Source organism: Lingula anatina, chromosome 3 (genome assembly GCF_051362555.1).
Source record: "Lingula anatina isolate TDL-2025a chromosome 3, LinAna3.0, whole genome shotgun sequence".
Lineage (NCBI taxonomy): Eukaryota > Metazoa > Brachiopoda > Lingulata > Lingulida > Lingulidae > Lingula > Lingula anatina.
Window position 1 is genome coordinate 26,440,914 of NC_141769.1, and position 17,732 is coordinate 26,458,645.

The 17,732-nt window shown below is 35.3% G+C and overlaps 2 protein-coding genes across 2 annotated transcripts; both read right to left on the minus strand.

Moving 5' to 3' along the window:
* Positions 1-1,207: 1,207 nt before the first annotated feature.
* Positions 1,208-4,798, minus strand: LOC147763144 (uncharacterized). Its single transcript, XM_087009851.1, has 4 exons — positions 4,309-4,798; positions 3,029-3,236; positions 2,380-2,491; positions 1,208-1,595 (listed from the first exon to the last, which is right to left on the minus strand). Exons 1-4 carry the CDS (start codon positions 4,501-4,503, stop codon positions 1,451-1,453), a joined length of 660 nt encoding a protein of 219 aa, XP_086865977.1. The 5' UTR covers positions 4,504-4,798; the 3' UTR covers positions 1,208-1,450.
* Positions 4,799-5,646: 848 nt separating this feature from the next.
* Positions 5,647-7,975, minus strand: LOC147763145 (uncharacterized). The gene is made up of 3 exons (XM_087009764.1): positions 7,772-7,975; positions 7,032-7,143; positions 5,647-6,604 (listed from the first exon to the last, which is right to left on the minus strand). The coding sequence occupies exons 1-3, from the start codon at positions 7,908-7,910 to the stop codon at positions 6,460-6,462; spliced, it is 396 nt and encodes a 131-aa protein (XP_086865890.1). The 5' UTR covers positions 7,911-7,975; the 3' UTR covers positions 5,647-6,459.
* Between the last annotated feature and the right edge of the window lie 9,757 nt (positions 7,976-17,732).

Sequence of the window (17,732 nt, forward strand, 5' to 3'; positions counted from 1 at the left end):
TTAAATCAACCTTGTAACGCCTACGGTAGCCGCTTAGAAGAACATGTCACTGAAACACGAAACATAAATGCTAATTTGCACCTGTAAGATGATACTTTAGCTCTCGTGCCTCCGCTAGATAAGACCAGAAATGTGTTTACATCATAATTTGCAATGATTCATTTCACAGACTGATTTGATTATGGTTTCAGAAGTACATAATTGTAAGATCCATGGTGTAAATCGACGGAAATGTTTCAAATTACAAATAGCGTTGCTATTTTTCTATTTCTTTCTTTTTTTGTTTCTTTCTATTTTTTCTTTTGTAATGTAAACTTCATTATAACTTAAAGAATCTGTATAGAAAGCGTGCTATACATACATGGCTTCCTGTCCACATGACATGCCGAAAGGCAGCAAACATACAAATTCAGTTATATTTTATTAACCCCCCCCCCTCCCCACTACCCTGAATTTCCCAAGGAGGCGTCCCTAGACTGCGACTACTCAAGACTACGATCAGCACACATTGTAAGTGAAGTAGCAAACATCATGAACAGGTAATAAACAGTTTATCCTTCTATCCGACATAGTAGAAAACGCCCGACTCCCGTTGTTTAACTTACCTTTTTATTGTGATTCCGTTTATTTAAATTCTTTTCTATTTTGTAGATGATCATATGTACAAAATATGGTTGTAAGGGATATTTGTTTCTGATGTATTGTTCAAATCTATAAAAAAACGTCATTTCCCCATAAACTAATACAGTGGTCAATCTCTTTTTAAAGCACAAAGTTGATCACCTGAATGCGTTAGTGGTATTGCCATAGTAGTATTGCGTTTTACTTCAAAGTTTGGTAAAATCGACGATGTCATTTAAAAAGTATTATTCCATACACCTTCTTTTCACAACATAAGTTGATGCATATTTCCGTCTTAGGAAATTTTTTTTAAACTCTTTTTGGATATCCCGATTACAGTGAATTGCTGTCTAGTCCGTTTTCATTTGTATGACTGAAACACCTTGGCGTAATATCGATGTAAGATGCTTAATATGTTTTATTTTGGTGAAAGGTGGCGCTATTGTCTTGTCTTTTTTTACGCTGCGCGTTGTGGTTTTTGAAAGAGCCAGGAGTTTTTTCTTTTACAATGGGCGTAATATATGGTCATTCACTCATATATTACCCCCCCCCCCCAAAAAAAAAAAAAAAAAAAAAAAATGCCCAAACCACGCCACAACAAGTGTTCGCATCGTTGTATACAACCCAACAGATATAAACGTTTTTATACCATATAGAAACCATGCAACTTTATTTCCATCAAATAGTCACACCCCTATTATCATATCGAAGTCTCGCCCTTTTCCTGCCAATCCTCAGCCTCTCTTTCAGAGCCGCATCAGTGATGTCTCGCCCTTCATCACATGGACGCCACACCCCTTTCTATGCCACATTAAAGCCACGCCCCTTTTTATAACACGCCATAGTCTTGGCAGAACTGCCGAATACAATAATGGTCACTGTTGTCCACCCTGAGTGTTGGTTTTATCACGTGACACCAAGATGTCCACTCTGCCGACGTATTCAGGGCTTTCATATCTTTATATGCCGCACACCTGAAATATATAATTTCCATGTAACTTTGAGTAATTTTGTGGGAAATGCACTGCAAAACTGGTAATTATATATATACTACGAATTGAAATTTATATTAAAAAAAAGTAAACAGAGAAATATAAGAATAATGTTAATATCAAACCTAGTCTATTTACTATCACTTTAGGCCATCTACAAACTATAAGGGCAACATATTATATGTTCATCGAACAAATTTGAACATATTTGCTGAGATAAGTTAGATGGTCAGTTCTCTAGCAGTTAATAATTAAACAAATGATCCATCATCATTGGCACTGATCCAAATGACTTTCATGGAGTTGTTACGTAATGGTACATTGATAATTCTTTTCGTGCCTTTTAGTATTAAAACTCAAATATTTATTGACATTTCCCCATTATTTGCAGAGCAAAGCGCTCAAAAATCGGTATAACATCACAGTTAAAAGTTTGAAGCCCCCAATAAACACCAGAAGACCTTTTCCATTATTCCCCGGTATATAGTCTAATGCTGCATGATTGTTTATCAATGTGAATTGACATTCATTTGGCAAAACATGCTTACCCCAATAAAACGAGAGCCTAGTTGCAACTAAACAGGATTTCCGCTAGTTTATTAACGACTGATCATTTATACGACAATTAACAACTTTAAGATTAATATTAAAGAGTTCAAAATACCCGTAACTTATTCATATTCATGACTTAAGACGCAAATATATCCAAAGTTTTCTTTCAACAGGGATATTTCCAAAATCCTAAATCGTTTGTTCTCCCACCTACCTGTCTGGTCCACATACGTAATTCCCAATACCCTGGCACCTGCAAAGGTGAGAGCATTCCCACCATTCTTTTTTCATATCCTCTGACGTTAAGCACTTGGATTGAGCAAAATCTGCAATATATGGATAGGTCAATATGATTCCACAAAATTTATACTGTTCTCCCCCCCCCCAAGTTTGAACGACTAACAACTCATTCAAACACCAGAATAGATATGATATCTGTTGATGTATCATTGACCGTGACACGGGGGATTATAATTTTCCTTATTCAGAACCGAATTTTTCAAATAAAATGAAAATATGTAGTATTATTGCATCCTCATTCAAAATAATTAGACAATTTAACGTTTTTTTTAATTAAAGGGAAACAATAACAGTGGTAATTTTGATTTTAATCTAAAAAGAATTAAATACCTTGGAGATATTGACCACATATGTTAAACTATGACAACACATTGTAGATTGCCCCAGGAGTCTGAGGGTTACAAAGGGGTAGGAAAATAATACATGTATGTCCGGTTGTTACTCCAATTTTTAAAAACAGGGTAAGAAAGCAGGGTAAGAAGGCCCGACCAGATATATTTAATTTAGCTCATTGGTCAGACCATGGGCAAAATTACGAATATAATGTCCAAGGTCGGACCTACCTTCATTTAATTTATTCGTTGTTTTTTCCGGTATTGAGAACTGTAACGAATATTTTGACCCGCACATTGTAACTGACAATGTTTTAGCGTTGCCTCTCCAGTTTAAACCTAAGACGAACGATCCATTTTTCTCTGACATCCAATGACGACCGTGCACTATGAAGGTCGTTTTGTTTAGTGTTTTCGACACATCGCAAGGATTTAGCATCTGAAAGATAAGTTAGAAATTGTATTCACGCAATATGATACCAAAAAAGTCTGTATTTCGTTAACCATCGCTGCTTGAGAAAAGATCTCTTTGTTTCTGCACAGTAACAACTCTCTCCCTGTCCATTATTTACGGCTTCGCAAACACACATAAGGTTACATGAGAGAGAGAGAGAGAGAGTGTATTATACTATACCAATTTCTTTGAATTCAATATTTACAAATTTAACAAGAACAATTACACACTTGAAACAACAGAGGACAGGCAACCAAAACTAGGAGCACAAACTTATAGTTATACTAGCGGAACTGGCTGAAATGGACGAGGCCAGATGAACGGTGAAAAAAGACTAAATTTAAAACACTATACTTCTGAATTACATTCAGCAATTAAGTGCCATTCAAATTATAGATGTCCAAGATTTCTCATATTTATATATGTCATGGAACTTCCTCAGAGTCCTCAGAGTCGGTACATATTCCGCCAAGCTCCAACAGAAAGATGTGTAAAAGAATGGGATAAACCAACGATTAAAAAAACTCGAATCGTGGTGCATTAATGAGGCAATGATCGAATAAGCCGTTCTAGTTTAAGGAGAGGCTACTTTATCTATTCCTCCTGCGCACCGTTACTCATCATTATCATATGGTCACTTCACTTAACTTGACAATGGATAGATTTTTATTTATATTCATTAACATCAATTATTATATCTTGGTGGTTTATTGTTGGCATGCAGTCATGTCCTTCGTCGTCATGTTAAACATTTGGGCATTAGTGTGCGTTTTTGTCCTTATGTACAAAAATACATGGTTATGTTTGTGTTGCTTTTGTGCAAGGTTTTATGACGGGAACAAAATTGTTTAGTGTGTACCTATAAAATTAACATAAAATGGTTAATGTTTTAGGCATATAATAACGTCCATACAACGGACTACGTCAGATTCTCCTCAATTGAAACAGCCCAAAATTTTAGATTTAAAATTTAAGTTAAGAACAACGTTCGTTCCAAAATGTTTTTTTAGGAATGGGAGGACGGTTCAATGTGACATTAATAGTAAAGGAACCTTACCTTGAAATGTGACACAGACGAACTGAAGACTATTTTAGCGTCCCAGCTAAATTCGGTCACAACGGAGATCCAAGTTACCGCACAGTTGTATGTTTCTTTTTCTTTAGACAGATGGAAATCTTTGTAAATCATTGAACACCTTTCTGCACTATATGAATTGAGCAGTAACATCCAAAGTAGAACTATTCGAAGCATGGTTGCAGCAGGTGTTTGAGTGTATGGTTATTGTCTTGCATTGTAACCTGCAGTGACGAAGATTGAACGTTCAAATGTCATGAGCTTTCCGGTATAAGCAGTTACAATGTATGTATATACATAGTAGATTACTGCGTGAAATCTGCAAATCTTTCAATAAACCTTGACCTACTGCTGCCTGCTAATCACTGATAACTATAAGCCAATCAGCAAGCAGTATTTTGCCACGCCCCCGACCCTTATCACGCCACTCCCACGTATCTTGTCTATAATGTGCTAGATGGTGTAACACACATATCTGAATAGTGGATTTCATAGCAGACATAGACAAATCTTCTTTGAAAAAATGAAAAGACTTTAGTGGGGATTTTGTAATTCAGACGATATAATAGTTGTTCTGATTTTTGTACTTTTTTTTTTTTTGGGGGGGGGGGGAGAAAGGTGTAGGCTTACTAAGGAGTGAATGTGAAAATTCTACATTAGGCAGTTGTCATTCAAATCAAGCACAGCATCAAGTCATTCCAAAACTTAAATTTAAGTTTAGTAATTAATATACCTGTGGGACGACTGAACATTCATCCTACCAAAGAAAAATTAAATGCCCTATCGAATCGCTCTGTTATTTCCGCCGATATGATATGGGGTATATTTGTTAATAAATTTAATAGAGATACGTAATTTTAACTCATAAGCCAGCCAAAGGATTATATTTTGTGTTCCGATGCACTGTGAAGTTGTTCTGTTTCACTATGCGCTAGCAAGCAGCCCACTCGTTGTTATTGTCCTATTGTTGCAGAAATTGAAGATATAAAATGGTAGGTATGATCAGGTATTAAAAAGACAAACAGTGATAAGGGTTTCTTGTCTCCGTAAATCAGTCGAAAAGTGTCATTGTCTTTTTTCACAAATATATGATCAAGTGCATTTCAGGTAAGCCTGTTTGTCTTGCAGAGAAAAAAAGTATACATATATTTCCGTCTACCGCCCCTCCTTTAACTACATGTATTAACTCCTATTTAAGTGGTGAGTATGCGAGTTGGATAGTAAATTTTTAATTTGTAAGCCATGGTTTAATGTTGCTTTCAGAATGTACTTATAACCATGACATGATGCTGAACATTCAGACAAATGAGTAAATTGTAACAGACCATGATTTTTTTTTTACTTTTAATAATCATAAAATGAAATCACTTAACTTCGAGGTACAGTATATTTTATGAATTCACTGACACTAATAATCCTCTGACACTAACAATTTTCAATTTGGTATACAGAGTTTTGATGACAAATTTGAAAAAAAAAACACAGAAGAAGAAACAGGTGAGGTTATAGATGAGAACAATGATCTGAATGAATAATATACCAACAATACATGTATATAATAGTGTAACAGATGGCACCAGCATCAAAATTGATCGATCAATTGATTGATTGATCGGTATCAAGTCTATCCGTTGTCATTCGTATGACTGAACTGCCTGTACACAATCATGCGCGCTGAGAAACGCAAAACTTAGATTAATTTTTTGTTGATATTTTATGTAAAACTATATTTGTCCTATTGTCTTTTTTCATAAGCTAGCTTAATGTTCCCGTCTTGTTCACATTGTCTGTGATATTTTTTTAAGACAACGCTTTCTTCTTGTCTCTTTTTATTTTACAATGGGCGATGAATAGGGTCCATATGTTTCACCCAGCCTTACTATCCCCCTTACCAACTGGTATATAATAAACAGAGATATTCCTATATCTACTTAGTAAACAAAATCAATTCCATTTTTTGTTCGTTTTTTAAACTCGGCTACCACGCCTCTTTTACGGCATCGCATCCAAAAAGGTGGTTGTAATACCATCCCATAGCCACGTCCTTCGGTACCACTTAGAAGGCATGTCCCGTCCTACACAACATTAAAGCCACGCCCCTTTCTATACCATATATTAAAGCCACGCCCCTTTCTATACCACCCCGTAGTCTTGGCAGAACTGCCGAATACAATAATGGTCACTGTTGTCCGCCCTGAGTGTTGGTTTTATCACCTGACACCAAGATGTCCACTCTGCCGACGTATTCAGGGCTTTCATATCATTATATGCCGCACATCTGAAATAAATGTAAATAAATTCCACGTTAGTGTTATGAATGGTTTATTGGTGATTCGCTCCATGTGTGAGAATTTGGTTACTTTATTATTTAAAGAATATGGCACTTGCCTGTACCTCCACCCATTCACTGGGAACTCCACAGTTTTTGAATGACGCGGAATTTACTAGATGTACATGTACTCGCTGTGTATAAATGCATATGTGTTGTCAGTCATTTGCCAAACACATTTTGAGGCATGTAAAAATAACAAAGGACCTGTAATAGTACCCACTAGATTACGAATCATACATACGATTATTTATCGTTTTACTTTACATATACCAGTACATCAAAGTGATGAACATCAGAAAACGCAGATACAGTATATCCAAATGTTTCGTTCATCAAAGAAATTTCCAGAATACTAAATTGGTTGCTCTCTCACCTGTCTGGTCCACATACGTAATTCCCAATACCCTGGCACCTGCAAAGGTGAGAGCATTCCCACCATTCCTTTCTCATGTCGTCCCCAGTAATGCACTTCGATTGAGCAAAATCTGCAATATATGCAATCATGCAAATGTGACTTTATGTTTATATTAAATATGCATAGTTCTCTACTTAAATTCTAAATTAGAAGGCGTATAGTTTCCCAACATCACAATAGATATGTTATCTGCCTTTGACACATTGATTACACAAATAATTGTATTATAAATAAAATGCGACATCATATCTAAGTGCTTCTAGCTTGAACCCACTCAAGTAGGTTCTTGTTCCTTGTAGTTGGCAGTTTAAGATAATATAATTTAGAACATTGAACTGTAAGTTTTAATTGTTGCATTATACACAGCGCAAGACGAATATTTTAAGAACTCCTTATTATACTGTTATTATTATCATCATTATTATTTTACGTGTTTTTGTATGTGCTGGCATTTTTAAAAACATGTTTATAGTTTCTGAATTAAAGTGGTATAATAATGGTTTGATAATTAGGAGTTAAATTAACTTAATACGTAATTGTGCATATACTATACAAATGCAAGAAATCCATTCCCATGATAAAAAAGACAAAATTAGCCTAGTAATCTTTGGAGTCACATGAAACGCGACAGATTTAAGATAATCCATTTTTTTTTTCAAAGCAGGAGCAAGGAAAAAAGAAGATCAAAGTAGTCGCACCTTCATTCACAGATTCCATTGTATTTTCTCGAATGTCTAAATCTAAGGTATACTTGGCCTTGCATAACTCGATGGACATTTCTGTAGCGTTTCCTCTCCATTTTAAACCTAAGATGAACGATCCATTTTTCTCTGACATCCAATAACGGCCACGTACAATGAAGGTCGTTTTGTTAAGTTTTTCTGACACATCACAAGGATTTAACATCTGAAAGAATAAGATATTTATAAAGGAGGGATTCCAGCCAAGTAGTGACGGTTCAAATAAGTTCAAGTTTAGTTTTAAATAAGCAGTATCCCCGTAGATCGTGTGATTGCGGTTTCTAACCACAAGAACCCAATCTAATCCCTCTGTTGCCCTCAACTTGCTATTGCTATTGAGGTGAGGTAGATAAAATCCTATCCTATAGATGATGTTTTGTATTCAAACAGTTTTATTAAATAGCAACCTCTACCCCAGGACTTCTCTTGCTGTTACAAAATACGAAAGACTCATATACAAGTAACTAATGAAATAGTACTATAAGATTAGCCGATGATGTTTAATTGGAAAAGAAGTTACATATAAGTCTCTGCATGGTCACCTCTTCCTTCATTCCCACCGCTTCATTCCCACCGCTTGCAGACACATACGACGCCACACATCCTGTACCAAGACCACGGATTGATTTCTCACTAAATATTTACAGATATCTTTGGCTAGTTCTATGTAGGCTATAACTTGTGCATGGCAGCAGCTGGCCTCTTGTAGATAGGAACGCTTGGATATATATATATATATATATATATATATATATATATATATATATATCCGAGCGTTCATATCTATCGAGCTTCATATATATGGAGAGAGAGGGTGGGGGTGGATGGGAATGGGGGGAGTGCGTGTTCCGGTTTTCTTGAAAGAATGCGCACAATATATATATATCAGTTTGGTAGAGCTTTCTCTGAAGTGATTGCTGAGAAAAAGAGGACCAACAGCCTAAAATTGGAATCACACACGTATTTACTAGTTGTAAAAACAGCTTTAATTGACTGGCCATATGAACGGGTAAAAGAAGCAGACTTACCTCAAACCATGTTATTTCTGAATTAAATGTAGCAAGAAGGTCCCATTTAAATGCAGCAGTTTTAGAGCTCCAAGTTATCTCAAAACTGTAAGTATCTTGAAGTTTAGTCAGTCGAGAATGTGTATATTTCCCGAAATCACAAGTTCCTACAGAAGGGTGTGTGTAACAGGAAAGGAAAATAACAGTTATAAAAACTCGAATCATGGTGCACTTAAAAGACAATGGTCGTAAATTTTTGATGAACGAAGGCTATATCTTTATCCGTTCTGCACAAAATATGTCCCCAATCTCATATGATCACGTTAGCTAATTTTAACAATAACTTGATAGTTATTTATATCCAATTATATCTGTCATATTTAGTGGTTAACAATTTGAGTGTGGCTAAGCGCGTCGTCGTCATTTGCCTATTTTCTCCTCACTATCAGATTTTGATGATAAATATATTATTTATAGTACGCGAACGATATAAATTGTCCTGTTTTAGTTTAGAAACTTATTTGTAGATCACTGAACAAATCAGTCGAACGTACTGTATAAAGAATGTCCCAATAAAAAAAACTATGGAACCTCTGCTGCAAAGTTGTCACAATATAATTGTCATGTAACTAAGAATTTTGACCCGTGGCTTCACATATACTCTACTGCAGTGAGATACTAAAAATGGCGTGCCCTTTACCAGGGTCAAAGATTGATATTTTACTAAATATTCACATATTTGCCTCTGGCTAATTCATGACACAATTTTCTATTGTGAGAGAGGAAAGTGTATATAATTAATCTGCTGCCCTGATAAAGGGTAAAACCGGTGCATTCTGTAGCTAGAAGCATTGTAAAGAGCTTCGTGGTAGCTGCAAACCTGTTGCTGCAGCTTACAGGAATTGTCTTGCGAGCAATATTGTTCTATTGCTTCGTGTGCAACCCCAAACTAAAACTGCACAATCTGCAGCCGAGAATTGTAGGTAGTGTTGTTATGTCCAGGACCATAACGTCTTATCATGGTGTTTATTGTCCGTTGTGATAAACCAGACATATTTGGTTAGATTCATTGAATAATCTCTGCATTTCGCTCATTGGTGGTTTTCTACCAAGTCACTAATATATAATATTAGTACATGCAATTTGATTATGTGCTCAATGGCACTGTTTACTGTGGATAACAACGGCAGTTTTTCTCACCTCTTACTGGTAGCTTATCGGTGATTTTTGAATAACCCATCTTTTGCCATATTGATAATGTGTTTATTCTCAGGCACTTTACAGATATATGAAAAACTTAAACTGAAAATGAAAACTGTAAGTCATATAAGTGTAATCAATCACAGTCTGATAGCAAAACTTCGCCCCTTTCTGCATTTAAGAAAAGAATGTTAGAAAACGTTTAAAATCAGTTTAAGCAGAATTTAGCTCCAATACATTAAGGTCTTTACTCAGCTTTGTCTTAGGAACTGACATAGCTTTGCTTAGCTTTTCATTTTAAAACACAGCAAAACGCCAGCCTGCCCGCCTCGATTTTTCTCGCATTTCACTCTCTACTAAGTACACAGGTAAGAAACAATGGTTTACATCGATGTAAAAGTGTCAAAGTAAGTAGTAACATATTTGTATTTTGCACAACTAAAGATCTAGGTGATGACACAGATGTACATCTCTTTTTCTTTGGATAGGTAAAAATCTTTGTAGATCAATGAACATGTTTCTGAACCATCCACTTTGGGCAAGAACATTCCAAATATAATAATTCAAATCACCGTTGCCGCAAGTAGTGGAGAGTACCTATAGTTATTGTCTTGTAGCATAGAATTCTGGCACATGGCTTCACTTATTCAAGAGTGGTAGAAAAGTATAACAGTGGGCCCCGCACCTAAAGACATTTTGGATAAGTGCAAGACCGCTGCAAACCTTTCGCGGTAGCTTACAGTATTGCCTTGCAACCAGTATGACCTATAGCACTTTATGTCTCCTTGATCTAAGCTGATGTAAGAAATAGGATCTGTCATTTAAAAGAATGGAACAAACTCAAGTGTGATGTTCGAAAATTGACCGATGATGGCCACTTTTATTGGAAGTCCCATTAATAAAAAGCAATAAAGCATATTAATGATAAACATTGACTAATGTTGATAAATGATATAAACATTATGTGTGCGCCAGAAGTATCTACATTTAAAATATAATACCAAACAAATAGTGCACACATTTCAAATTGTGGGGTTGCAAAGAGGCCAACCGTAAGCAAAATAAAACGGTGCATTCTGCAGCCGGCAGCGTTGGCGGTAAACTTATATGATACGACAATGAACACAATGTTTTTATCATTGCCTACCTTGCAAACACGGTTAATGTGTATCGGTATTTATGGTCCATTATGATAACCCCAACATTTTTGATTACGCCTGAATTTAAATCGTTATACCGATTTGTAGCTTTCTATGCAGTCGGTGTTATACCTGTACTCTCTTGCACTGTCAAATACCATATGTTCATATTTGTTTAAATGCGCGTTAACGTTATAATGCTGGGAGCCTTTTATGTGCCTTCATCATTTTTATAACCCCACCGTAGGCGAACTACTATTTTAGATTGGGGGAAGTGAGCAAATATTGCTCAGTTAGGGTATGTAGCTGAGATTGGCAATGAATAACAAATCAGTACTCATCTCAGGTAGAAGCGTTGGCGGTAAACTTATACGATACGTCATTGAACACAATGTCTTTACATACCCCGCAAACACGGTTAATGTATATCGGTGTTTATGGTCAATTATTATAACCCCGACATTCTTGATAACGCCTGAATTTAAATCGTTATACTGATTTGTAGCTTTCTATGCAGTCGGTGTTATACCTGTACTCTCTTGCACTGTCAAATACCATATGTTCATATTTGTTTAAATGTGCGATAACGTTATAATGCTGGAAGCCTTTTATGTGCCTTCATCATTTTTATAACCCCACCGTAGGCGAACTACTATTTTAGATTGGGGGAAGGGAGCAAATATTGCTCAGTTAGGGTATGTAGCAGAGTTTATATGAATAACAAATCAGTACGCATCTCAGGTAGATTGCGGTCTATTGTGATGCGTATTACAGCACAGCGTCCTAAACACCACTCTCTTTCCGTACAATAAAAGTCTTATTTTGAAATAAAATGATATTGCAATGGTTAGTTTATGAGCTCTTTCCATCACAATCATTAGCCTGGGTATTTTCAACACACATAAGGCCGCCTAAGTGTCCAAGAATTTTTAAATAGTTGGCAACCTTCACTGGTGCAACAGTACTGCACTGATTCACAGCCGATTTCTTATCACGTAATCATACTTACAATAAGCAAAATGTACAGAAACTCAATTCAAACTTTTATTATATATTTACGCTCTCAAAACCCGCTTTCACTTAACTTCTGCATAATAAACTACCTCTTATTTTTAACACAGAAAACCATATATCATCCAATTTTAAAACGGTCGAGTTAGCTGAGTGGAAATTCCAATAATACTGACACAAAAGATTTGGTTTGATACTTATAGCAACCAACAAAATGCTATCATTTTATTTTATAAAGGACATTATCGGTATTTGTTCCCTTTTTGGTAATGATTTGCTTAAATATTGACTCTAGTTCAAGCCTTTATACTGCTTTAGTAGTAACACAAACATCTGAACTCTAAACCATGCGGTAGAGGATTTAAAAAGGTAAGAGACAAAAAATGCTTTTCTTTAAACGGGTTTTTTAAGCAACGTTTTGGGTCTTGTACACTTAGCGTTGGGCATTAAAGCATCGAAAGCGAAATTCGGCCCTCTTTTTCGTTACCTTTCACGTATATATTATCAACTTTAGTCATTGCGTAAAAAAAGAAAAAGGAAAAAAAAAAAACGGTACTGAAATGCATTTCAAGAACGTTTCCATCTCTCTTCACATTCATCAGCCAAGCACTACCTCAAATTTAGCTGTATTTAAAAATAACAAATGAAGTTAAAATGTTTAAGACATGACACAATGACGTAATTTAAATAAAAAAGTCGTTAAAAGCGCTCGATATGGTGGCAAAAGTCACCTTTTCTGGTATACGACCTCTAAATTTGGTGCTTTTAAAAAACAACTTATGAAGGTGCAATGTTTTAAACGTGTCACAATTCATTTTAGTGTAAACAATCACAATAAGCGCTTGATTTACTGGCTAAAGTTACTTTTTCTGGTATTTTTAGAAAAAGAATCGAAAATGCGCAACATTTACTATTAATGATTACAATATCATCACTAGAAAAAGGAGAAAAAAACTAAAATGAATGTAATATTTCACATATTCTCGTGTCAACCGTATAATAGCCACACGCACATTTTAGAAACAAATTCAATGAATTTTACCTGAATCATGGATTTTCAAAAAAAAGAAAAAATATTGCTGTTCTTTCGCATCAAGAATATATTCAGTTAAAATTGGATTGCCGTTTACCCTTTTTTATTTGAACACAATGTAAATATTCCGTTTCTATCAAATGATAAAAATTATGAACTCGCTTAATGTTACACCACGGAAGAATCTGTAATAATAATAATAATAATAGTTATTATTAAAATAATAGTTATTATTATTATTATTATTATTACTGCTGTTCTCTACACCTTACTATATTGTTAACCTTTATTTTTAAATAGTAACATAATTATAGGGAAATGTACGTTTGCAGAATGTGTAATGTAACAATCATATTATATAACAATGCACCAGGTAATAAATACATAAGCACCAGTGCAGAAATGAATTTAGATGATTTGAACTGAAGTAAAATAACTTTTTTGCAGATAGTCGTTGTACATCGTAGTGTCTAATCCGTTTGGTAATCTTCAATTGAAATAGGGTGTTAATTATTGGGTCAATTGTTTGCGTTAGAGACAAAGAGTTTGTGGTTACTCTACGTTTTGAAACACGTAAACTTAAAAACCCAGGAAGTAAATCGAGGTAACCTAGCTAGTGCATGGTAGCCATTATTTTTACGTCTCTCTCTCTCTCTCTCTCTTTCTCCTTTGCCCTTTTTATATGTGGTTGCAAAGTTAGCACCTCCATTGTCGTTGATGTCACAGATATGAGATATATGCATGTAGATATGATAATTAGATATGAGATATATACCAGCGCCAATATAGTAATTAGCACGCAAAGTGAGGCAGCGATTCGGGTCGATTGTAAACAAACTGTTTTGAAAATACGCCGGTATTAACTAATTGAATGCTACTTGTTATGATTATATGTTTTACCTTATACGCATTTTTAAACCAAAATACTCATAGCATGACTTGCTAATTTTCTGGCCTCCTTTGATCATCGTGGATCCAATTATTTGCATGCAGTGTTAGCGTGATCAATTACAAGTTCGATTTTCACTTGATTTCACACTATTTCAAGAAAAAAAGTTGGTTCATTCAATCCGTTTGTACTAAGTCAAAGGGCCTATTTTCAGAGCATATTTTTTATTTTTGATTATCCACCTTTCTCTTTAATCATATGTTTACATCTGCAAAAACATTGGCATTTGTACGATATAAATGTAGCCTAATGATTCATAACGACCAATTGATTGAAGCTTCAATGATCATAATATGTGATATGAAAGGATGTATTGGGGCTAGGCGCTGTACACGCACCATTCACTTGTCATTGATTACGCATTCCAACATTAGGGCCTACATTCCAAAGTACAACCCTCTTATCTAAGGTTAACCATGGTTCAGGCTGGTTCGTTGGAGGCATTGTGTCGAAGTTCAGTTTTACTAAATTATACTTTTTAGCTACTTCAATAAAAAAACTGCCTTAACGTTTAAACCTGGATCTACAAGATCAACAATAAGAAATGGGCCCTTTTAAGCTGCTGCGCATTTAAACACCGGTTTCTGACTGATAAATGATTAGCGCCTTCTTTTTTGTGCTAAGGCTCTGTCCGCCATTTTATTGAGGTCAATCGGGTGCAAGTTTGTTGACATGCGCGTTTAAAAATAGAACGCATTAAATGCGCCCCACATTGTGCGGTATCGTGCATATAGAATGCAATGTATTTTAAAAGAGCGATATACATGTATATGCAACTGGCTATGCATAAGTGCAAGCAAAAGTGAAACTTTTCTCTGACATTCTACAATTCTACGTTGCTTTTATCTAAATGAAATTGAGGTGCGAATGATAGCCCTGCCCACAAGACTCGTATTTTTTAAAAGAAATATGACTTTGAAATGATCTGTGAGTACCATTTTTTGCTGTGATTTGATGCTGTTTATTCCATATTCTTTATTCTATTTGCTGCTGAAATCAATGAACAGAGGGTCTTGACTTTTTAGTCTTTACACAGATACTAGTATGTATATATTCATAGAGTTATGAAACGTATAAATTAAGTTCAGTTTTGAGGATTCCAAGTGCCTTTTCATAATTTCTTTTGTTTTATACCTGTTCATATATGTATTTTACTATGATAAGTTATGAGATCAGCAGATGTTGTCTGATGTGGAATTTTGCCTCTAGGTAGTGCGCGCTTTTAGATGTTGCATGTCGAGTTTGATTTAATCATTTCTATCTTTCACACACGCACTATACTATTCACACATTCATTCTTCGCTTCTTTAAATCACGATATACATTGCACTTAGAAGGATATATATATATAAATATTCGTATCTTAAAACAAAACACAAAAACAATTCTAAAGGTGAACAACTAAACACAAAAAAGGATATGTACATTCTTGTTTGTAAAAAAAAAAAAAAAAAAAAAAAAAAAGAAAGAAAAAAATTTCTGGATTAGGTTTGTACCATACTTTTGTTACGGCTCTACTCCAATCTGCCATTAGCATCCATGGTGCAGAGAAAATTATTAAGCAGACACCTTTTAATGGGCTCCGTTGATGGCTGTCATATAACATGGGTATCACACTGACGATCATTGTTTATTTATTGCCCATGTACTAGGAATATATTCAACATCGCAGGTCAAAAGTATTTTATTGATAGCCTTTAATCATTTACTACTGGTATTACTTTTGACAGCCAGCCCCGAAGAGTGCACAGTTTTTGGTTACACTCCATTACTGAATGTCACGGGTTTGAATATCTTAAATGCTACCATGTACTGCGTCGCCGAGCAAGGATGCGATTTCTGGCTTCACTGTGTTTCACTGTGTTTGAAATCAATCTCTGGTGTATTGCTTCAAAAAGAAGTTTCCTTTTGAATGAGATCTCTTTCAGAAGTAACCGCACTTCTTTCGACTTCAGCCTGTAACTGACAGATTTAACGAATGACCCCTCTGAAATAGTTCTCTTAATTATATTCATGTTCAATTTCTGTTTCTGGCATTCTTTGAAGCCCAAAAAGTTTCATGAAATAAAAAAATTAAGTCATGCTAACATTTTGTCTCATGCTCTTTCAGAAAAAAATATGAAAGAAAAAAATCACCAGTACCTTGAGCGTTTCTAACAAATGCAAGAAAGCATATAAGCTTCTTAACAAACATTTTCATTCTCGTTCTGTGCGGTCATTGGAGTCAACCGATGTGTTTGTTTCATATCTATCGATAGCAATAAATATGAAACATATATAAATAATGTTTTAAAGGCAATATAGCCATGAATGCAGGGTGTTGCCATGTATATGTCTGTATTGAAAATGGTAAAGCCGACCTGGTTTATAAAGGACAGGAGAAAAGGTAATAGGAACCTGATAACATGATACTATAAACAATTAATACTGAACAAGTATTACCGAAAATGTGTTGAGCAGACCCTTGCCGCGGCAACTGATGCTACGAATACAAAGCAATGTATATGCATGACAGAATGCTTAAGATCTAAAATTGACAATTCATAATGACACCAGGAGTTCATGAGGAGTATACATGTATAATGGTTTTCGAAACGATCATTATCATGCGCTGTTTTTCAAATTGTAGCTCCCGTGTCAATTGGTGTATACAGGAAACGGGTATCTATTTATGAAATATACCATCACCTATTAGTGACGACTCAGCAATCTCTCAAGCTTGTAAAGAGGCATTTTGTTTTATTGAGCGACAATGTATTCCTTTCGTTTGCGTTTAAATGCAATGGTAAGCATGTCATTCCTATCTGATTACTGAAAGGTTCAACGAACACTTGAACGTACAGTATATTAATTCAATCACTGAAAAACAAATGAATTGTTGATGAATCGTTTCAAACATTTAACTTGAAGACTTACCAGTATTTTGGTTAAATTAGCAATTAATAACATGTTTATATTTAAGTACTATTTATTGAAATGTATTTAATCAATATAATGCATGCTGACTGTTATCCTCGAACAAAGTTTCGCGCAAAGTATTACAAGAATTTTCAAATGTGACTATCTATCAGTCTCGACGGTTTGAATACAAGCATAGATAGAATGACTGGGCTGTATTATGCAACCATAGCTAGACATTGAGTTACCGCAGCGTCCAACGTATCAGCTCTTCGGTAGACAAACAAAGCCCGCCATTACGCGTACTTGATTCTGTTGTTACGTTTGTTTCTACTTAATTTCACTGCCAGTTTGTTTCCTGACTAAAACAAATTCTAGATTAACATAACTTTTGAAAAATTTCCTTCACAATTGTCTCACCCAGTAACAGCTGTATTGGGTTATCGCGTTATACAAAGCATATAGCCAGTCATGTACCAGACAGTCTCCAAAGACAGAGAATCCGGTTCTACGTTATTTCTACATTCGAGTCCCTTCCTGCATCACGCTTCTCCTAACTTTTACGAATCTAATGGAGGGCGGATTCTCTGTTGCACGTACCCTGCACCAGTTAATTTAAACGGTAGACCTTGGGCAAGAAATAAAGCACAGAGAATTTTCCTGGCAGTAACAACGTATATTT